This window comes from Amblyraja radiata, chromosome 29 (genome assembly GCF_010909765.2).
Source record: "Amblyraja radiata isolate CabotCenter1 chromosome 29, sAmbRad1.1.pri, whole genome shotgun sequence".
Classification (NCBI taxonomy): Eukaryota; Metazoa; Chordata; class Chondrichthyes; order Rajiformes; family Rajidae; genus Amblyraja; species Amblyraja radiata.
Window position 1 is genome coordinate 34,397,646 of NC_045984.1, and position 24,188 is coordinate 34,421,833.

At 42.2% G+C, this 24,188-nt stretch overlaps 1 protein-coding gene across 6 annotated transcripts in view; it reads right to left on the minus strand.

Annotated features, from left to right (window-relative positions):
• hdgfl2 (HDGF like 2) overlaps positions 1–24,188 on the minus strand; it is a 77,754-nt gene that overhangs the window by 29,070 nt on the left and 24,496 nt on the right. For 3 of the 6 annotated variants that reach the window (XR_004416284.1, XM_033047278.1, XM_033047274.1), the window contains 6 exons: positions 23,607–23,753; positions 16,156–16,284; positions 14,335–14,406; positions 13,656–13,718; positions 11,615–11,813; positions 10,915–10,993 (listed from right to left, as the gene is read on the minus strand). Coding sequence is in view for 5 of the 6 variants with exons in the window: in XM_033047278.1 (XP_032903169.1) it covers positions 10,915–10,993; positions 11,615–11,813; positions 13,656–13,718; positions 14,335–14,406; positions 16,156–16,284; positions 23,607–23,753 (689 nt within the window). In the remaining variant the exon portion in view is untranslated. The remainder of the gene's footprint in view (positions 1–10,914; positions 10,994–11,614; positions 11,814–13,655; positions 13,719–14,334; positions 14,407–16,155; positions 16,285–23,606; positions 23,754–24,188) is intronic. The other 3 variants (XM_033047273.1, XM_033047277.1, XM_033047275.1) reach the window with 3 other exon arrangements.

The window sequence follows — 24,188 nt, forward strand, 5'->3', positions numbered from 1 at the left end:
TATTGAAATAAAATGATTTTGAGCAAAGAGGTTGAAGAAACCACAGAGGGGAAGAAGGTTGTAAAGGGGCTGGAAAAGGGAAAATCATGTGACTATACGTGTTGTCAATCAATGGAAAGGATTTAGTTGATTGGTTAATGCAAATAAGTTAAATGTATGGTAAACCATAATGATTGGTTAATAGTTTGCCACTCCTTTTGTACTATCCTTGTCTTTTACCTATATAATGTGTTACATTTATGCCAAAGTCAGTAATTCTTTCGACCTGCCCCAGAGTTTCTAACTCTGTGTTGGAAGGTATAAAGAATTCTCCAGCGCTGACAGAATAAAGAACTGATTTTAGCAGCAATGGTTTGACTCAAGTTTTCTTGAATAGACTGACGAAAAGAACTCATTTTAACATTTGGCGACGAGGACGGGATTCAGATGGTTCACCGACAACACGAGGAACGAAAATAAGCGTCAAACTGCGCACTGATTGGACCAGAGGAATTGGCCAAGCAGAAGTGAGTAGTTAAACACCACTCTGTTTTCCTCTTCTCCGTATATCGCTGCGTAGTCGACCCTTCGTTCTTGTGTTGAACGGGATCCTGACAGAATCAGGTCAGTCTAACAAACCTTGTTGATTGGTAAGATAGACTTTTGAAAACTCTACCATTTGGAATGGAGAGACTTAGTCATTGGGAATGTTCCATTGGGAATGGAAAACTCTACCATTTGGAATGGAGAGACTTGGTCATTGGGAATGATCAAAGGTAAATGACGGCTGAACTGGATAAATTTATCCTGATCATTTGGAATGGCAGGAGATAGTTAAAGATTTGGAAACCGGGTCGGCTAAACACTGACAGTGCTAAATTAATCTCGACCATTTGGAATGGTGCGAAGTAATTAAAAACAATTGAATTTGGATCCAGTGAAAGCCATGGATGCTAAATAAGAAATAGTAATACGTTAACGTCATTATTATATTGTTGTAAGAATAAAGAATATTAATACTGTGTATGGAATAAGTGGTTATGAATATAGCAGTAATAAATTGATTGAATTATGGCGAAATTGGCGTGAGGAGGAATTAGATATAAATTTAATGTTGAGGTATTGAGACGAGAGTGTGCACACAAAAGGAATAAACGACAGGAGAAAGAGAGGGAGAAGGAAAAAGGTTTAAAAATAAAAGGGGAACTGCGCAGTTTAAATGGTTGGCCTTCAATTAGCAGAGGGAGACGAAAGGGAGGCATGGGAAAATCAGAAAAGTCTGAGCCCCAGTCAGTGGCGACAGGAATTTAACCAAATTTACCTAGGACAGAATCAGAAATCGATAGTGCACCAAGCCCAGGCACCAAAACCCCCCCCCCAAAAGAAAAGCCCTAGTTTAGACTTTGTAGCATGGCATACGTGGTCACAGTCTAGAGACCAGGAGCAAGAAGGACGAGAGGAAAGGAGGTCACACAGTTGGGACTATAAAAGGGGGCACTTGGCTGAGAAAGCCACACCCCAGAAGCAACAAGGGAAGGTGCTGAAATAGATGGAATAAGAAAGCATCTTCCAGGCGCCAATATTCTGTCAGAACGGTCCCTAACCCCAGAGCCCAACCAACAAGATAATGGCGAAACAGGCATGAATAATGTATGGCTGCAGTGGAAGCCAAATGAGATGATGGCAATTTTGTTGGGAGTGCCTAAGAAACGGAATCCACAAACTTTCATTGAATTTTGAAGAACAACGATATCTGTTTATTACGCTGATTCCCGAGAATTATGGGTATTAGTTCAGCAAGTCTTAACAGCGATTGAGTATACCAGATTCTTCGTTCATTTAACCTATAACAACCATGCAGCCCTAGAGGCGGCACACCCAGGAGCAGGTAACAATGAGGATCGATTACAGCTTATGTTGGCAGCTGTGGGCCTCACTCTCCAGCAGCCAATCGATATATATCAAAGGTTTTGGATACGCAGAGGAAGGAGAAGCTGCAGAAGATTTTCTGGAAAGGTTTAAAACCATCTACGGTAACCAATCGGGTGACACTCAGTATCAGCAAGGAAATGACTCGCCACAGTTTTGTGCTATGGTTGTGAACTGTTTGCCTTCCAGCATCGCAATGGCTATTAAAACCAATAATATGGATTGGTCAGTCTTCACCGGCCCGCATGTCAAGAGCTGTGAAAGCCTTTTGGAAAAACTGTCCTATTGGAGACAGAGAAGCCCAGGAAAAGGTTAGAAAAAAATGAATGTGAGCAAGCCGAACTATTTGCGCTGACTAGAGCCTGCACCCTGGCCAACGGACTTACTGCAAATATTTACACGGACTCCCAATATGCTGTTGGAGTGGTTCATGATATGGATAATTATGTTAGAAAGGGGGGTTCTAACCTCTTCAGGGACAGTGATATCTCACAAAAATTGATTTCTAATTTGCTACAGGCCATTCAGTTACCCAGTCAGCATGCTGTTGCTAAAGTTAGAGTCCATAGTATAGATTAAAGTCCCAGAGACATAGGAAATCGCCTTGCCGACGAGGCAGCTAAGAAAGCTTTTAGGAGTCACCAAATTGTTGGGCCCCACATGATGAGGCAGACTAAAAATTATACTAGGAATAAGTCTCCCTCGAAAAAAGGAATGCCAACCATCCAAGAAGTACTTCAAATAGAGGAGGACGCTCCTGCAAAGGTAAAATAGCTGTGGCAGGACCAGGATTGTCTGTACGATCCTGTCACTAGCTTATGGGTTACGCCTGCCAGACAGACTTGCAGGTCTGACGAGCTTGCGTTGTGGGTTATTGAATTTGTACACTTTTGCAACTCATTGTGGGACCAATGCTATAAGTGATATGCTTTTAGAGACCTGGTGGCATCCGAAACTTTTGACTTGTCCCAGCGTATCAGCCAGCGATGTCTGATTTGCTAGCAGCATAATCCAGGTAAAGGCTTGCCCTGTGAACCAGTTAAGACTCCTTTACCAGCAGGTCCCTTTGAGACCTTTCAAATGGACTACATTGAGTTGGAAAGATGTCAGTGTTATAAGTATGTTTTTGTAATTATTTATGTTTTTAGTAAATGAATAATTCGTGTAAACGTCTCTCATGTGGGTGGTAGCATTATGTTTTTGAATGAATGCTGAAGTTAAGTCTTTTATTTGTTGTAAATCACATGTTATAAGTGTAGGTGTGTGTCCCTTTAAAAAAAAACTGTAAGCAGGGGGGTGAAGTTTTTTACAGCTACCCTCAGCTGTGAGGTAAACTTCTCAATTAAAAAGGGGAAATAAGTTAATTACTGAAACACACCAGCTTTAATGGTTTGTTTAGATAACCATTCTGGTTGGAGAAGGGTAATAAATCAATGGAGCCAGGGAAGAAGGGAACTGACTGATAATGGGTTAGTCATGAGTTAAAGTGATATTTTGCTAAATCACTGGAATATAACATCTTTGATCACTCCTGTTTGACAGAAAATTTGAAATTTTGTTGGGTTCATTTTAATCCGTTGTATTTTACCTGTTTTTAAGATGCAAACAGTATTATGTGACAATCCAGCTGAGATTTCAAAGTGGATTGATTTGATTGTTTGCTGAAATTTTCAGAAACAGACAGTGTATTGGATAGTATGGAGAACTATAGAAGATGGGCAGAATAAGAATACAGACCACTCCATCTGGTACAGCAAGAATAACGCCTGCGGAAATCCTATGTATTAACTTTAACCTGTGCTTTGCAAACTCATTTACAGGTCAGGGTTGCATATGGTGTGGCGCCAGCACTCAAAGTTCCATCTAATACTGAGCCAGGTTGCTATGTGCTGATCAGGAACTGGATGCGTAAGCACTTGGACCCACATTGGGATGGTCCCTTCTAGGTCATCCTCACCACTCCGACCGCTGCCAAGGTCGAGGGTTGTGCTGCATGGGTTCATCTGCACCACTGCAAATTGATTGGGGAGCCCAATCAAAAGGGGGGAGAAGAGTAATTTTATTTTCAACTCAAGAGTTTTTAGTTTTTACATTTCTGCTTTGCTTGGGAGTTGTATCGTTATAAGTTTAGTTGTATCATTATAAGTTTAGTTTTGAATCTTAATAAGTTTATTTTTGAATCCTTATTTTGCTATATGGTTAAGAGTATGCGACTGATTACTGGACTGACTGACTGAAGGACGTTTAAATTGAGTGAATAGTTGTTTAAGCTAATAAAGTAAGAAATGAGTTTTGTGTGAGCCTTTGCTTATTCCAGATAGATTAAAATGAGGCGATTCATCCTGCTCTGCACCCTGATGTTACAACAGATGAAGGAAATATTGGACGATGTGTCCTGGGACAATTAAGCAGAATCTTTCACCTCTGCATAGGAGATGTGGTACAGTGCAATGGCCCGGATGCCTTTGGAATCTGGAATGTCACCAAGATTGACTATTGCAATGGGATACTGCGTCAGCCCGATCGGCAGGTAGACTTAGATAACCGACACCTGTGGGAATTACCCTGTTAGTTTCGATGGTGCAAGTTTGACTTTTTCTGCAGATGGAATCCCTTGGAAGAAAACTCGGCAAAGGGACATTTGTAAAATGGATTATGCTATCGAGAAGCATTAGAGGTATACCTTTGGTTACAGAAGAAAGGACATGAGCAAAAGAGACAGTAAAAACGGGCATTGGAAGAAAGAGACTCTATCATGTTTGGACAAGCCCATAATGAATTATTTGGTAAAGGACAAACTGTGTGTTACAGTCAATAGCCTATTTGCAGTGTCTCCAGAAGGGGGGAGGACTGAACGGTTAGTAATATGTCAACTGTTAGTAACTGTCACCATCCCTTATGATGAGACCTTAGACCCACCGTCTAACTGTTTGCCACTACCTCGTGACAATGAGCATTCTTATCCGGGTTGTGAGGATACACAATGTACAATTTTGGTTGCCTAATTATAGGAAGGATGTCAACAAAATAGAGAGAGTACAGAGGAGATTTACTAGAATGTTGCCTGGGTTTCAGCAACTAAGTTACAGAGAAATGTTGAATAAGTTAGGTCTTTATTCTTTGGAGCGCAGAGGGTTGAGGGGGGACTTGACAGAGGTCTTTAAAATGATGAGAGGGATAGACAGAGTTGACGTGGATAAGCTTTTCCCACTGAGAGTAGGGGAGAATAAGTGTTCGGCACGGACTAGAAGGGCTGATATGGTCTGTTTCAGTGCTGTAATTGTTGTATTAGTTATATAATTGGATCATTAGTATGGCCATATGAGCAGCAATAGTGGTTTTGTGTTTGTTCGTGGGAATTGCTATTGTTAGATTATTAGTGCTAGACTAATGACAGCCTTGGGTAATGTGAAAACTGGTGAGAAGATATTATTGCGACATCTAGAAGAAGAAGAAATTCCAATATGAAGGATGAGGATGTTGTAAGGATGGTAAATGCGCAGGTTGAAAAAGAATTGTTAGAAGATAAATGTATAAGAATGAATAAATTGGAGATAGACTAGTGGTATGAAGCCTAGAATAGTTGAGCACCCCAAGGGCTAGGGTTTGAAACACAGCAGAGGAGTAGGGAACAGCATTGGTGTCAACAAGCCAACCTGCCGACCTACGTGGTCCGGGTTTTGGGGGCTATAAAGCATCTGAGGTTAAGAATAAACTTGGATGACTAATAAGCCAATGCTGATGAGTCTATGCTGTGTTATTATCCTATTAGTGGTCATAATATGACCAGAAGAGGGAATGAGGAAATATATAATAAAATTGCTCAAATGATAAGTTCTTAAGGAACTTGTGTTAAGTTGCAAGAGAAGGGTTTGGAGTGGGGGCTTTCAGAAATACAGGCCTCCACATTGCAATAAAGAACAAAGAACACACACAGGAGAACAGATGACTTATCATAACATGGAAAGGTTGATCTGAATAGGCATATCTTTATTTATTGCTTTGAAGCAATAATCATGCTGTGAAGAGTTGTATTTGGTTTAGGTTGCTGTTTATAATGGAAGTTGTAAATGGGATCTTTCTCCATGACATGGGCACCATCCTTCTTCCTTTGTGACACATCTCAGAGTTTGGCTGTGTCATTTAAGGCGATTTATGGTTGCCTATGTAGGCACCAAGGGTAGATACTAGACTGTGAGATGGTTTGTGCTGTTTACATGTGTTTATGTTGGGATAAGAGATAAGACAGAGGTGATGGTTGTGTGACCTTTGCAAAAGGATTTCTTATGGTTACCAGAAATTGAGAAAGTAACTCTGTTTTGATACTCTTTCATTTGTTGTGAGGAATGCTTTTAGTGAAGAAGCGTTACATTCCTTTCCTCCAGAGATAGTAGGGGGAGGTTGTAATACAGAATGAAATTAGACCCGAGCTTGGGACGAAGCAATCAAGTGTGACAATTAATGCCTTTATGTGTCTGTAGTTGGGAATTGTGTGATTAGAACTTTGTCTTTATCACTTTGTAAGAATGAGGCAAAACTCATCTTTAATCTTTGTAATCCATAAGTAACTGTATTTTAACTATGTGGTTGTAAGGAAATTAATTGTGAAGTGTATTGTGTTTAATTATGATTGTAAGTATTAGACTTTGTTTAAATTGGAGTTTTAGAAATAACTTTCTCTTCCAAAAGTGAAAATATGTTTTGTATGTATGTGTTGTGTGATTGCTGTATTATGTATATATTCTGAGAATTAGTTGTATATCTGTGGTTTTGCTTTATTGAAATAAAATGATTTTGAGCAAAGAGGTTGAAGAAACCACAGAGGGGAAGAAGGTTGTAAAGGGGCTGGAAAAGGGAAAATCATGTGACTATACGTGTTGTCAATCAATGGAAAGGATTTAGTTGATTGGTTAATGCAAATAAGTTAAATGTATGGTAAACCATAATGATTGGTTAATAGTTTGCCACTCCTTTTGTACTATCCTTGTCTTTTACCTATATAATGTGTTACATTTATGCCAAAGTCAGTAATTCTTTCGACCTGCCCCAGAGTTTCTAACTCTGTGTTGGAAGGTATAAAGAATTCTCCAGCGCTGACAGAATAAAGAACTGATTTTAGCAGCAATGGTTTGACTCAAGTTTTCTTGAATAGACTGACGAAAAGAACTCATTTTAACATTCAGGGTGTCCTGGACATCTTCTGCAGAGTGTTCTGCAATGGCGCAGTCGTCCGCATACTGAAGCCCAATGATGGCAGTGTCACAGACTTTGCTCTTGGCCTTCAACCTATTAAGATTGAAGAGCCCACGGTCAGTTCTGTAGAGGATTGGGATCCCCTGTGGCAGCTCTTCACCAATGAGGTGAAGTATGGTAACAATGAAGACAAACAGGGTGGGTGCGATGATGCAACCTTGTTTGATCCCCGTTTCCACAGTGAAGGACTTGGAATCAGAGCCGCAGTTGCTGAGCACTGTGACCGACATGTCATCATGTAGAAGCCTCAATATTCTGATGTACTTGTCGTGATAACAGTACCCTGATAGTATGCTCCAAAGAGCCTGGCGGTCTACCGAGTCAAAAGCCTTTGTCAGATCTATGAAGGCCATGTACAAAGGCTGCCTTAGTTCACGGCACTTTTCCTGGGGTTGGTGTGCTGTAAATATCATGCCTGCTGTACCTCGGGATGGGCGGAAGCCACACTGTGATTCTGGGAATACCTCCGCAGACAGTGGTAGAAGTCGGTTTGCGAGGACACGAGCAAGGACTTTGTCTGTTGTTGAGGAGCGAGATGCCCCTGTAGTTTCCTCATTCAGCCTTGTCCCCCTTCTTAAAAATGGTCACTATTAGAGCATCCCTGAGTTCTGAGGGAAGTTCTTCTTTTTCCCAGACCTTGAGGAGTAGGGTGTGGATGTGGTACAGGAGCTCTGGTCCACCTTCCTTTAAAATCTCAGCTGGGATCCCATGTGGACCAGTGACCTTGTTGTTCTTAAGGCTCTTGATGGCATCTTGAACCTCTGTCATGGAGGTAGGTTTTTCCATGTCTTCTCTAATAGGACTCTGGGGGATGCAGTGGGTAGTGTCTGGTTCAGTTGTGCTGATACAGTTGAGGAGAAGCAGCTCCTGAGATCCTGAGAGCGATGCCGTCTAGAGTTATGCTCCTGGTAGGGCCACCCATGGCGGTAAAGTCGAGGGAGAGCAATCCAACCAAGACCTCAACGGTGGAACAGGCGGAGGATAATGGAACACTTTAGTCGAGCGTCACAATGGCTGGGAAAGCAAATGAATGCTGCAGCAGAAAAGGGTCTCCGGTCATCTTGGACTCCAAGCCACTGGATCCTGACCCAGATCTGTCAAGGACCGTGTGGTGGCTGTCTGTGCACCAGTCTCCCCATGTTAAACAAAGTCACGCGAAGACATCCTCCATATAGGGAATTCACCTTAACACCCTGAATTAAGTCCTATGGCGATCAGCAAGTGGCGACGGGGGCAGGATTGTGAGATCTGGAAGCCCCTAGTCATGAGCTGGCACATCAGGCGGTGGGTGCTTGATTCAGTCGCTGGACTCTTGGAATGAGGCAGAAGAGCCCCACTTGGGGAAAGGGTTAGAAAAGGTGCCCTAAAAAATAGCCTGCCCCAAACTTACCGACTGGATTGCCGTGAGGTATTACCACATGCGGTCAGAAACACATAAATATGAATATGAACTTTGGAGCATGGAATGTGCACACATTGATGGATAGTGCAACCAGTAACGGACTAGAGAGGAGAACCGCGATCATCGCAAGAGAATGGAGAAGATGCCGGATTGACAAGCTGCCCTTTCTGAAACCTGGCAGGCAGACGAGGGACAACTGAAGGTGGAGAAGGGTGGCTACACTTTCTTCTGGAAAGGAAAAGCTGCTGCTGAGCCCAGATTCCATGGTGTTGGGTTTGCCATCAGGAACCAGCTCATCAGCCACCTCTCTGAACTTCCTGTGGGAACCAGTGAGCGTCTCATGACCATTCATCTGGTGCTTGCCAACAACCAGATGGCAACAGCTGTGAGTGCCTATGCCCCTACTTTAGACTCTGAGGAGGAAGCAAAAGAGACCTTCTGTGCCTGCTTGGATGAGACACTGTCTAAAATCCCCAGGGAGGATAAGATTATTCTCCTAGGAGACTTCAATGCCAGGGTCGGCCGGGACCAACACCTCTGGAAGGGTACCATAGGAAAGGAAGGCATTGGGAACACCAACTCCAATGGAGCTTTGCTTCTCATCAAATGTGCTCAGCACAACCTCATCATCACTAACACCCTCTTTCGCCAGAAAAACAAACTTAAAACATCTTGGAGACACCCACGCACCAAATAGTGGCATCTCATTGACTATGTCATTGTACGAGCCAGGGACGTGAACAAGGACCATGTTCGATGCAGATGACTGCTAGACAGATCATCGCCTCATCCGCTCCATGATGTCCATCAAACTCAAGTGGAAGAGGAGGATTCAAACAAAGCAGATCCGGCCAAGGCTGAACTTTAAAAGCCTGGAGGAAACTGCCACCCAGCAGTGACTTCAGGCATCTCATGGGGAAAGCATCCAACAGGAATATCCTGATGACATTGAAGGGCACTGGAGCCGGCTCAAATCCACCATCCTTGATACCTGTAAAAACATCCATGAGTGCAAGTCCAGAAAACACCAGGACTGGTTTGACGAGAACGACACAGAGATAGAACAGATCATCTCCAAGAAAAGGAAAGCCTTTCGTGCCTGGAAAAATGATGTAACCCTCAAGGGCAAAAGCGCGGCAAGATGTATTCCATATTGATTCCATGAAGTATGGTCCAGGAAACTGTGCTGAATATATTTTATTCACTCATCCTTCAATTTACATTTGTAAAGTTAACAAAGAAACATAGAAAATGGGTGCAGGAGGCCATTTGGCCCTTCGAGCCAGCACCACATTCATTGTGATCATGGCTGGTCATTCACAATCAGTAACCCCGTGCCTGCCTTCTCCCCATATATTCCTTGATTCCGCTAGCCCCTGGAGCTCTATCTAACTCTCTGTTAAATTCATCCAGTGAATTGGCCTCTACTGCCGTCTGTGGCACAGAATTCCACAAATTCACAACTCTCAGGGTAAAAAGGTTTTCTCATCTCAGTTTAAAATGGCCTTCCCTTTATTCTTAAACCGTGGCCCCTAATTCTAGATTTCCAACATTGGGAACATTTTTCCTGCATCTAGCTTGTCCAGTCCTTTTACAATTTTATACGTTTCTATAAGATTCCCTCTCATCCTTCTAAATTCCAGTGAATACAAGCCCAGTCTTTCCAATCTTTCCTCATATGACAGTCCCGCCATCCCTGGGATTAACATCGTGAACCTTTGCTGCATTGCCTCAATAGCACGGATTTCTTTCCTTAAATTAGGAGACCAAAACTGCACACACTACTTTGCTCATTTTATATGAATATTAAAATCTCCCAGGATAGTTGCATTACCTTTGCTCTTTCTTAATTCTTGATTATTGTTCTTGCTAACACTGTTGCTGCTGCATCTAGTATTCCCACCAGTGTTCTTTTGACCCCTGGTTATCTCTTACTGATCCTAATTCTAGACAAACATTATTGGTCATTACTCTGATAAGCCATACCTCTCTCTTTTTCCTTCCTTTCTAATCATTAAATTCTTTGGAATATTTGGTTAAAATGTAACTGCATCTCTGGTGTATGAGATTAAACCCATTAATGGTGTATGAGATCAAACCCGTTCATCTAACTTGTTATCAATGACTTGTCCATACAGAAACAGCATCTTTAATAACGCCAAACATGGTCGACAGGTAGTTAACCATTTACAATGTATAAAATGTTATTCCATAATTTATATTAATATACATCTTATTATAGGCCATATTATCATTTCATTTTTCATCTAAGCTAGTATGAATGACTAAATATTTTGGTAATTCACACTAGTCTATGTGCTAAATGAAATGTTCTCAGCCATGTTACTGACCTGAGGCTGCTAGAAACAGACGGTAACCTCTCAATTTTTGGCTTCCTGCCTCGTGGTTTAGGAGTTTTCTTTTGAGCTGCTGAAGAGAAGGATAAGGACATCTATAAACTGGATTAATTTGACGTGCATATGTTGTTCACTAGATTAAATAATACAATTTCACCTCTTATACTAACAACATAAGAAAGATGCAGATATTTTAAAACATCAAAATCAAGCTGCACATCATCTATGAAAGAGTTTTGTTTTATTTAATTTCTGTACCAGAGGAAAATAGAATAGAGATTCTAATATTTGTGATAGAACTCAAAATAAATTGATTTAATGCGCCAGAACTTGCTGCCATCAACAAATTATTGGTTCTCCCTGGTGATATATGTACAAATCGGAAATGTTGCCTTTGAAAATCTCCGATTTTGGCGCTGGTTTTGTGTTACGAATAAAACCTCAGTACAGCCCGCTCTCTAGGAGTGCAACCCCACCCACCCCCATGCCGGTAATGTGAAGCTCATCTGTACAGCAAACTCAACTGTTTCAAAACAATGTGGGATGCTTCAACATAAATCTGTTGACAATTGTCATCAAACTCCAGCCAATTGTTTAACCATTACGCAACAACTAAAGCACTGATAATTGGCATACCTAGTCAATGCTAGGGCGCAAAAGTAGAAACTACTAGTATTAGCCTTCACCGCAGTACCTGGTTTTCTGCCTCTGACAGGTTTCTTTATGGAGTCTTCAGAATCAGATTCCCTCTTGTAGTCTTCATCATCATCATCTTCCTTCACTTCTATGTGCTTCTTCTCTTCTTCTTCTTCTTCTTCTTCTTCTTCTTCTTCTTTTTCTTCTTTTTCTTCTTCATCCTCATTATTTTCCTGTTCCTCTTCAGAATCATACTTCTATAACGTTTTAAAAAGAGAATCATGACTACTTAGCCAACTAATCTATTTTTTAAAGTCAGGAGCTTCTGCAAATCACTCAAAAATTGACCAACTAATAACCCAAGAGAACTTCAGGGATCCTTAAACGTGCAGTGGCACAATATATGAAGAGTTAATGCACTAGCTCCAATAAGGCCATGATAATAAAGGCCCCCAATAATGCAACAGAGAGACAGATTGCCAGGACATGCATGGAGACCACAAACAAAAAGGGAAGAGGTTAGGTCATTAAAGAAGCAGCTTGGAGCAAGGATGTGGAGACATTTGAATTTGTTCACTGTAGTGGCATTGCCATAAAGTTAGAAAAGATTTAAAGGGGTACAGGAAACAAGCATAGAATTATGAAAAATAGGGTCTACGTAGATAAGATCAGGATGGCTGGTTGGAAAAGGCATTGGATAAGTCACGATAACAAGGCAAGGGTAATGGTCAAGATAAGTTTGCAGAATGGCAAATGTAAAGATTTTGCTCAAGATTGGATGTGGGACTTGAAATTCAGATCAAATTCAAAAATGATACCAGTGTTGCACACTTATCAACTGCATGTATGAATTGGAGGGTTATCATGTTAATGGTAGGAGCTAAAGTAGGAATGGTCAGTTGATTTTCCTCATTCAAAAGTTCTAAGTTATATAAAAATTTAATAAACTGCAAGCAAAAAAAGATGCAAGTTATAGTTGAAAGTTTTACACAAAAAGAGTTAAAAACATACATTTTCCCAAATAGTTTGGTTAAATCAGATGAGAAATATCAAAATAAGGTGTGGTTCTACCATTTCCTTACATTGAACTCAATTCATCATAGTGGGAGTTATTTGAAATAGTGATGGAGTTACAGGATACACAGAGAAAATGGAGCATCATGTGGGAAGGGCAAAGTCCAGTATAAAATCTTTCACTCTTTATTTGACTAGAACATATAAAAATGTTCAAGCTGCAAGGGTAATTCATTTCTTAAGCACATGGAGGGCAGGTTTATAATACAACAGAGTTTGTTTGCACACGCTCTGAAATTTGGGGAAAAAGTGCTTAATGTTAGGCCAATTAGGCCATTGTTAAGATTACAAATAAAATTCAAATGTAGAATTGCAAAGAAAATCTTCAATGAATCAGTACAGCATCTTCAGGTTTATTTGTTTTTTAATAACTATTTTTATTTCATTAATAGTTTGAGGGGTGGCAATTTTACTTATCCATCTTAAAAAATGTGCTTAATTGATTTAAGCCCTTTCATTAACACAGGCCAGTCCACCACCTGGGAGTAACTTAGGGCAAGAAAACGACTTGAACATTTATCCAGAAATTAGATCTCACAGTAGCACATTTTGCGTGCTACACAATCCACATTTGATTGTAAATAGCTGTGTCGTGTGAGGACAAAGTTGATAAGTCTGCTATTTTCATTTTGGGTTGCTCGTTACTCTGCCATTTATCACACACAACCCCAGAATACAGAGTAGGGTCAAACAACACAGTGCATATCAGGAAGTTGCATTTGATCTTGCTATTGGCTGCAGGCCACCCCTCCCAACACTGGCAAGACCCATTTCCAAGCGAGTTATAGGGAGCAGATCGCATGCCATTGATAGAAACTTAACTCAGGTCCATTTTAAGCCACTGGCTCTTTCAATCCCCATTCTATTCTATCCAAACCTCCCTCCCCTCCACCAATTGTAGCCCTACCGCCCCCTCAACCAACTAACAGGACCATGCCAAATCCTAATCCTTCCCTGCCCCCACTGGCAGCTGATCTTCCCCACTTTAGATCTTCCCCACATGGTTACTCCCCACGCTCTCCAACCTTCAGCCCCACGGCCTTCCAATCCTCAATCGCACTGAATTTACCAGATTTCTCTTGTACAACCTGTAACAGCGAAGAACAAAGTGCCAAATATGTCAGGTGCTACTGAATTTCCAAGAAGTGGGTATAGAACAGAAATAAACGCTGGTACACCTCATGAGCTATATATCATGCTTCTATAGGCATTTTGGAAAATATGTCACCATACTGACAAACTTCATGCATTCTGCCAGTTACACAGTAAAATAGTATTTTCTTTTTTATTTTGAAAATATTTAAAAATATGCCCAACCACACAAGAAAGTTAGTTAAAAAATATTAAGCCTCCAGGAGAATCAATCATTTGTGTCACCAGTGCCAGAGCAGCAGAATCCTTTCTGCTGCTTAGCCTACAGCTGTATAGATAATAGACACTTTTAGATGCACTGGACAATGGCAAATAAATCCACCACAAAAGGTGTACAATTTCTCATAACAGAGTTTACAGCCAAATTTTTTTCATCTTGCAATTTACAGACCTAAAAAAGAAAAATGTCCTTGGGCAGTTATTTAATTAGTCATATGTCATAAATATAGTTATATCATTAGTCATGACAAGAAAGTATCATCGAATCTCCCATCTTCACATATTTATGCTATCACAGACAGAAATGTTACCAGTCTAAAAGGACAGCTTTACCTTTTTCTTCCTCCCAGTTGCAGGTCCTCTTCGAGGTGTTCTGGAAATTACTTTCTTTTCTGGTGTGAATTCCTAATGAGTAAAATGTGAAAGAAAAAAAACATAATCCCGACTCCCTCAACATTGTTCTCAGCTACTGTGGCAGCACAGTAGCTGAGACTACGGGTGCTGTCCGTACGGAGCTTGTACATTCTCCCTGTGACCTGCATAGGTTTTCCCCGGGTGTTCTGGTTTCCTCCCTCACTCCAAAGACGTACACGTTTGGAGGTTAATTGGCTTTGAAAAAATTGTCATTCGTTTGTAGGATAGTGTTAGTTTATGGGGATCGCTGACCCGATGGCACAAAGGGCCTGTTTCTGCACTGTATCTCTAAACTTATCTAAATTAAAATACTGCGCTGATAGCAATAGAGTAAAGTTCATCACAATAACGACAATCAATTTATAAATAGTCAAGTTTGTCAGTACTCTTTCTCTCACTGACAAATGTTCACGGGTCATGGCATAGCAAAGTAGATAATTCAGAAGTGTCAAGTCTAGCCAGAGGAAATTAGGTATTATCTCAGTAGAAGTCTGAGATCAACTGCAAACTGTGCATCTGTGCCGTATGGTTTAGTCACACACCAGTTGAACTCAAATGAGTCAACATGACAGCCTGAGAATTCTATACCCCAGCATGAAGGGGTTTAGATTACAGGCGAGGATGGGTTGGTGGCGGCGCCTAACGGCAGCGGCTCGACTACAGTCGTCTGTCTTTTTAAAAAATTTTATCTTGTTAAATGTATGTTTTGAGCTTAGTTTTTATTATTTTTTAGCTGTGTATATGTGGGGGGTGGAATGTGGGGGAAACCGTTTAATCTCTTCCCTGTACGGGGACCCGACTTTTTCCCTGTCGGGTCTCCGGTGTCGTTGGGCCTAACATCGAGGAGCCGGCGGCGACCTCCGGTCGGGACCAACCTGAGGGCTCCAGTCGCGGAGCTGACAACGCAGAGCTGGCCGTCTTCAGAGCGGGGAGAGCTGTGGTGGCACGCGGCTGCGACCCGACTTTGGAGCTTCGGAAGCTCCGGCTGCAGGCCTGGTGGACAGGAACATCAGGAGCTCCAGGTCCCTGGGGGGAGACCGCGTTTCGGAGCTCCCGCAAAGGCAGCTTCTCCCGCTGGAATCGCGGGGTTGAAAGGACACGGAACGTGGCCTAACATCGCCCGGTGCGGGTTAGTGGCCACGGGGACTTACCATCGTCACCGGGGGCTCCAACATCGGAGCCCCAGTTCGCCTAGACGCTGCAGTTGGACTACTGGACCGCTGGTTGGTCTGCTTGATCCGCGAGGTTTAAAGGACACGGAGCTGGGACCTAACATCACCCGGCGTGGCTAAATGGCCACAGGACTTACCATCCTACCAAGCGGGAGGCTTTAACATCGGAGCCCCAGTTCGCCTCGACGCTGCAGTTGGACCGCGGGTGAAGAATAAAGGGAAGACATAAGACTTTGCTTGCCATCACAGTGAGGAGGTGTTGGAGACTCACTGTGATGGATGTTTAGTAAACTGTGTTATGTGTGGGTCTTGGGTTTTTTTGTAAAAAAAAATTTACTACAGTTTAATGTAAAAAACTGTAGTAAATGTAATTTCGTTCATACCTAGGTTTGAACGACAATAAATAGCATTCCATTCCATTACAGGCGAGGATGGGAAGATTGTAGCTATGCAAAAAGATGGCTAATTAATAAAAGTGGGACACAAATGGAAATGGGTTGAATTTTATTACGATGTCTTGTAGCTATTTTCCCTGCATTGAATGAGTCTTTAACTTGTTCATATTTACTTGGTCACTGTTTTTCTCAGACTCTGACGAACTTGCTTCAGAATTCTCCTCAAGCGAATTGGAGCCACTTTCATCTTCCACCACCTCATCCTCATCACTCGATTTACGAGCACGCTTTGGAGCCGGTTGCTATCAATTTTAAATGTGACAAAATTAATTCTCTTGCCTGATGATTAGAATGTTTATAGATTATTTGGATGCAATATCTTTAACATAGCAACTGATTAACACAAAGCAGGAAAAAACACTCCACTTATCTTTTGTGTGCAGTTCAATTGGAATGATTCAGTCGTTGATAATAAATAGAGTTCACGATTTCTCAGCATTTCTACCTCCGGATACACATTTTTAATTGCCTTCAACCCAAAATTAGATAAAAAACCTAGAAGCATACAGGGCTCGTCTCATTTTCCTAAATATTCCTCCTCGCATTTAGTTTAGTTTAGAGATACAGCATGGAAAAAGACCCCCCCAGGCCACCGAGTCCACGCCGACCATCGGTCACCCATACACTTTACACAGTGAAAGATAGGCCTCAATGGAATGTTGTAGAGGGATCTAGGAGTGCAGGTACATAGTTCCTTGAAAGTGATGTCACATGTAAGTACGTTGGTCAAAAAGGCTTTCAGCACATTGGCCTTCATCAGTCAGAGTGTTGAGTGTAGAAGTTGGGAGGTCTTGTTGCAGTTGTATAAAACATTGGTGAAGCCACATTTAGAGTATTGTGTTCAGTTTAGGGCACTATGTTATAGGAAAGATGTTGTCGTCAGGACTTAAGGGCTGGAGCTAAAGAGAGAGGTTGAGCAGAGTAGGATTCTATTCCTTGGAGCGCAGAAAGAAGAGGGTTGATCTCATAGAGGTGTACAAAATCATGAGAGGAATAGATCAGGTAAACACACAGAATCTCTTGTCCAGAGTAGGGGACTCGAGAACCAGGGGACATAGGTGTAAGATGAGGGGGAAAAGAAACATGAAGGTTACTTTTTTTTTTACACACATAGGGTGTTGGGTGTATGGAATGAGGTTGCAGAGGAGGTAGTTAAGGCAGGTATTATCATAATGTTTAAGAAACACTTAGACAGGTATATGGATAGGATAGGTTTATAGGGATATGCCCCAAACGTGGGCAGGTAGGACCAGTGTAGATGGGACACGTTGGTCGGTGTGGGAAAGTCAGACCGAAGTGGTCCACGCTATAACCATTCAAGTCACCAATTATTACCTTTGGTTTGTCATCCTGGTTTTATGACAGCAGTGATTGATTGCCAAGAGTATTGAAGGTGCAGGAAAGCACTTAATTACAGAGGCCTAACCAAACCATTAGCTCAGTCAGGCCATTTACAGTGCTACTATCCTGTACAAACACAAAATGAGCTTGTGACCACACCACCGCTCCCTCACCAAGACTATTTCCCTCAATCTTTGAAACACTATGTTTTCACCTCTGATTCAGCTCCTTTGCTGATGAAATTGTCACCTGTTCCTATTCTAATACACCAGGATGCAAGCAGAAGCCTCCACGTAGCGCATCCCGGGCAGTGCTGACGACAGAAACTGTACCACAGTGACTGACTGAAGTAGCCAATTCTGCAACTACCGACCGGCAACCGTCACTGACCGACCGGAAAGACGTCATATGGAAGATGGCCGGACACGAGGAAGAAGAAGTTTCTAATACATCTGCCAGACTGTAGATGAATCATATTAGTCTGCCTTTACTATATCTATCACCACACATATTATGCATGCTGCACATTCCATATATGGTCCAGTCCAGATCATCATCCCTACCCTGGACTATTAATACAGCACGACACTCTCATTCAGACTAGATGCTGACCATGGAGACGATAGCATGTAATGTTTCCTCCGTTTGTGTTAAAATAAAGACTATGAATTATTACTCCTGTATATGGGTCTCATTACACAACACAGACCTCCCACCTTTCATCCTCCATAAAATTATTTCAAACTTTAATAATGATATTTCAGGGATTCGCCGTTCCCTCCCATTTTACTGACCACTGTTGCTTCCCAGTTTGGCTTGATATGAAATGTTAATAAAGTTCACATTTTTGAAACTTCTTCCATCCCCACAATCCTAATAGATTGTAGCACTGCACCAATTCTAAATGATTCACAAATGTAATCACTACATTATTGGTGTTAGATGCTTCGGCTACGAATCTCTTCACTCATATTTACACCTCCACTTCTAAAAGTGCTTTTTAGTACACTCCTCTTTTGACCATGCATTTGTCTGATAACGTTCTGGCAAAGAACACTGAGAAGGTACAGTGCAAGTTATAAATTTTTACTCCTTTTCAGCCTCTTTATTCCCCAAAAATCTAAAAAAATGCTATTATATATTCAGTCGAGGATGGAGTTAAAGGGAAAGGGTTTCTTAAATGTGTGAGCAGAGAGACAGAGGGGTGTAAAATGAGGGTAGAAGTTATAGGTAGCAAGGTGAAAAGTAAAAGTGGCAGGCAGACAAATCCAGGGCAAAAATCAAAAAGGGCCACTTTTCAACATAATTGTATAAGGGGTAAGAGTGTTGTAAAAACAAGCCTGAAGGCTTTGTGTCTCAATGCAAGGAGCATTCGTAATAAGGTGGATGAGTTGAATGTGCAGATAGCTATTAATGACTATGATATAGTTGGGATCACAGAGACATGGCTCCAGGGTGACCAAGGCTGGGAGCTGAACATTCAGGGATATTCAATATTCAGGAGGGATAGACAAAAAGGAAAAGGAGGTGGGGTAGCGTTGCTGGTTAGAGAGGAGATTAACGCAATAGAAAGGAAGGACATTAGCTTGGAGGATGTGGAATCGATATGGGTAGAGCTGCGAAACACTAAGGGGCAGAAAACGCTAGTAGGAGTTGTGTACAGGCAACCTAACAGTAGTAGTGGAGTTGGGGATAGCATCAAATAGGAAATTAAAAATGCGTGCAACAAAGGTAAAACAGTTATAATGGGTGACTTCAATTTACATATAGATTGGGTGAATCAAATTGGCAGGGGTGCTGAGGAAGAGGATTTCTTGGAATGTATGCGGGATAGTTTTTCTAAACCAACATGTAGAGGAACCAACGAGAGAGCAGGCTATTTTAGACTGGGTATTGAGTAATGAGGAAGGGTTAGTTAGCAGTCTTGCTGTGCGTGGCCCCTTGGGCAAGAGTGACCATAATATGGTTGAGTTCTTCATTAGGATGGAGAGTGACATAATTAATTCAGAAACAAGGGTTCTGAACTTAAAGAAAGGTAACTGAGGGTATGAGACGTGAATTGGCCAAGATAGACTGACAATTGATTCTTAAAGGGTTGACGGTGGATATGCAATGGAAGGCATTTAAAGACTGCATGGATAAACTACAAGAATTGTTCATCCCAGTTTGGCAAAATAATAAATCAGGGAAGGTGGTGCATCCGTGGATAACAAGGGAAATCAGGGATAGTATCAAAACAAAAGATGAAGCATACAAATTAGCCAGAAAAAGCAGCCTACCAGAGGACTGGGAGAAATTCGGAGTCCAGCAGAGGAGGACAAAGGGCTTAATTAGGAAAGGGAAAATAGATTATGAAAGAAAACTGGCAGGGAACAAAAGCTGACTGCAAAAGTTTTTATAAATATGTGAAGAGAAAAAGATTAGTTAAAACAAATGTAGGTCCCTTGCAGTCAGAAACAGGTGAATTGATCATGGGGAACAAGGACATGGCAGACCAATTGAATAACTACTTTGGTTCTGTCTTCACTAAGGAAGACATAAATAATCTGCCGGAAATAGCAGGGAACCGGGGGTCAAATGAGATGGAAGAACTGAGTGAAATCCAGGTTAGCCGAGAAGTGGTGTTAGGTAAATTGAATGGATTAAAGGCCGATAAATCCCCAGGGCCAGATAGGCTGCATCCCAGAGTACTTAAGGAAGTAGCCCCAGAAATAGTGGATGCATTAGTGATAATTTTTCAAAACTCTTTATAGATTCTGGAGTAGTTCCTGAGGATTGGAGGGTAGCTAATGTAACCCCACTTTTTAAAAAGGGAGGGAGAGAGAAAACGGCGAATTACAGACCAGTTAGTCTAACATCAGTAGTGGGGAAACTGCTAGAGTCAGTTATTAAAGATGGGATAGGAGCACATTTGGAAAGTGGTGAAATCATTGGACAAAGTCAGCATGGATTTATGAAAGGTAAATCATGTCTGACGAACCTTATAGAATTTTTCGAGGATGTAACTAGTAGAGTGGATAAGGGAGAACCAGTGGATGTGTTATATCTGGACTTTCAGAAGGCTTTCGACACGGTCCCACATAAGAGATTAGTATACAAACTTAAAGCACACGTTATTGCGGGTTCAGTGTTGATGTGGATAGAGAACTGGCTGGCAGACAGGATGCAAAGAGTAGGAGTTTCAGAATGGCAGGCAGTGACTAGTGGGGTACCGCAAGGCTCAGTGCTGGGACCCCAGCTATTTACAATATATATTAATGATTTGGACGAGGGAATTGAATGCAACATCTCCCAGTTTGCGGATGACACGAAGCTGGGGGGCAGGGTTAGCAGTGAGGAGGATGCTAGGAGGCTGCAAGGTGACTTGGATAGGCTGGGTGAGTGGGCAAATGCATGGCAGATGCAGTATAATGTGGATAAATGTGCAGTTATCCACTTTGGTGGCAAAAACAGGAAAGTAGACTATTATCTGAATGGTGGCCGATTAGGAAAAGGGGAGATGCAACGAGACCTGGGTGTAATGGTACACCAGTCATTGAAAGTAGGCATGCAGGTGCAGCAGGCAGTGAAGAAAGCGAATGGTATGTTAGCATTCATAGCAAAAGGATTTGAGTATAGGAACAGGGAGGTTCTACTGCAGTTGTACAGGGTCTTGGTGAGACCACACCTGGAGTATTGCGTACAGTTTTGGTCTCCTAATCTGAGGAAAGACATTCTTGCCATAGAGGGGGTACAGAGAAGGTTCACCAGACTGATTCCTGGGATGTCAGGACTTTCATATGAAGAAAGACTGGATAGACTCGGCTTGTACTCGCTAGAATTTAGAAGATTGAGGGGGGGATCTTATAGAAACTTACAACATTCTTAAGGGGTTGGCCTTGCTAGATGCAGGAAGATTGTTCCCGATGTTGGGGAAGTCCAGAACAAGGGGTCACAGTTTAAGGATAAGGGGGAAATCTTTTAGGACCGAGATGAGAAAAACATTTTTCACACAAAGAGAGTGGTAAATCTCTGGAATTCTCTGCCACAGAAGGTAGTTGAGGCCAGTTCATTGACTATATTTAAGAGGGAGTTAGATGTGGCCCTTGTGGCTAAAGGGATCAGGGGGTATGGAGAGAAGGCAGGTACAGGATGCTGAGTTGGATGATCAGCCATGATCATATTGAATGGCTGTGCAGGCTCGAAGGGCCGAATGGCCTACTGCACCTATTTTCTATGTTTCTATATTTTTATTGCAAAAGTGCTTTGCATACAAGGCATTCGCATACATTGTGTTTTGTTTGGTTCTGTAAAACAGTTTGTCTTCCATTTTGTGATTAGATAAACTGTACACATTTGAAATGCAAAGCTATCATTTGGCAGACGTGCTGTTTTTCTTCAATGGAAATCTCGCGTAAAAAAAAAAAACTACTGGAGGAACTCCATTATGTCAAAATCCTCAAGCAATACACGAATCAAATACATTTATATTCTGTTTAATGAGAACTGCAATGGTCCTGCAAATTCCCCTCTACCCTTTCAGTCCAGATGAAGGGACTCAACCTGAAACGTCATTGGTCCATTTCCCTCCACAGATGCTGCCTGACTGGCTGCTCATCTGTTGCTTCAAATTATTTAATGTTGGCATCCACAATAATGACCTGTACTAGTCAATGAGACTCTGCAAAGTAATTTCTAGTAATTGATGTGTGTAAACAAATTTCATTCACTTTGAATGTCAGGTCAAAAGGAATTGAAGCCTGCAATATACAGCTAGTGTGTAAAAAGAGATTAATGAAGTTAAGCATGGAGTTAATAAAAGAAAGTGGCATTGAATGGCAGAGCAAACATGAGGGGTTGAATGACCTATGTCTGCTTCTATTTCTAACCCGAGTGACTTATTTATTAAAAAAGAGAAATAACTTTAAAAAAAAAGGCATTGGTGTTCGTCAATACACAAACAATACACCTAGCATTCTTTGAAAAATGCTCTAGGACTAAATGTTCACCTATATATGTAAATGGCTTCAGTTTAAGCTGTCATCCAAGTAGCAGTAAATTTAAAAACACACCACACATCTCTATCTCTACCTATCTCTATACAACTAAAAGTCTTCGTGTTGTTTGTGCCCAAGATGTGTCAATCTGCTTTTCCTATCTTCTTCCAAACGCTAGGACACAGCCTTCCCAGTTTCACATAGCCTACTCACATTTTTCCCATCGTGGCAATTAACATCTTCCCGTCGCATTCCCACCTATATTTCCGAAGTTATTAATCTTTTAAATTTTAGAAACAACCCCAAAACTTACCCATTTCGGAAACAAAATCCGAGTGACGTCACAATGCACTCGCAAGGCAGGGTGGGGCACTCCAACGCTCGTGGTGAACGAGGAGTGGCGGCGGCCGCCCCGTACCTTGTGGGGAGGGTGGTGCCGCGGGCAGAGCCCGGGGACTGGGCCTGGGCTGGAGACGAGCCTGTTGCTGGAGCTGGAGCGAGGGCTGAGCCCGGGGTTTGGGATGGGGCCATGACTAGGGCCGAGAAAGAAGCCGCCGCTGGAACCAAGGACGCGCCCGGAGATGAAGTCGCCACCTGCACTGACGGCTGGAGTCTACAGACAGGGCCGGGCTGAGTACGAGAACCAGGCCAAGTTCCAGGCGTTGCTCTACGACCTGGGTAGGTCCTGGGGCAAGGAATGGGAGTGAGGGGGGGGGGGAGGATGAGGGAAATGAGGAGGGAGATGGGGTGGGGAGTTGGGTGGTAGAGGGAGATGGGAGAGGTGGGTGTGGCGGAGATGCTCCCTCCCTATCTACCCTCACTCCCACCCTCTCTATCCCCTCCCTGTCCCCCTCCCTTTCTATCACCCCCCCCCCCCTCCCTCTCTAGGGATTGAAGAGGGTGAAGAGGAGGAGGGGGAGTGCTGGGGGATGAGGAGAAATTAGCTGCGCCTGCGCAGTTGGGGGCTATGCGTGAGTGGTGCAATATATCCTTTTTTTTGCGAGTGGAGTCCTCAAATGTATTACATTTGTCCCGGTTACATATCCTACACCTGCAGAAATCCGGCATTTGCTTTTATTTATATAAACGGTCAAAGTGATGCCATTCAACAGCCTGAATCATCAAGTTCAGGAGACAAGGGACTAAAAGAAATGGTGGTTAGAAGGTGGCAGGAGATCATCCATAAATATAGATATTTAGAAAAGTAATGAATGGACTGATGCATCGCTGAGTTCCTAAGTATTTACCTTTGGAAGTTGCGGCTTCTGCTTGATGCTACTTTGTTCAATGCTGTCCTTGTCAGATTCTTCATCACTCACTTGTTTGTCCTCTTCTGCACCACTTCCAGGGACTACTTCATTTTCTGGAACTTCACTGTCAGATGAGCTTGATGGCTAAAAAGAGAAAATGGTCAGTTGCCAGTTCATTCACTGAGCTTTTACAAATACGGCGTCATTCATTCATCCTCAAGGAAAATGTACACATACCCAATATATAGTAAAGTAAATTACTTGCTTTAAAATAGTTATTTTAATGAAGGAACTGCTATGTATTTCTAATTCAGGACAATGTGTAACTTAGAGGGGATCTTGTAGGTAATGGTGTTGCCATGTTTGCTGACCACTTTTGACTGCTGCCTTTGACCATCTCAGTGTCAGAAGACCTGGATGCAGGAGGCTGTGGTTGGAGTCGTCTGAGCAAGGGATTACAATGACTATTATCAGCCTTACCTGAATGTTATGCAGGCTGTGGAGCATGCAGGCATGCATTTCATTTTCAGAGAAGGTCCCAATGGAATATTATGCATTTGTTAACATGACCCACACATT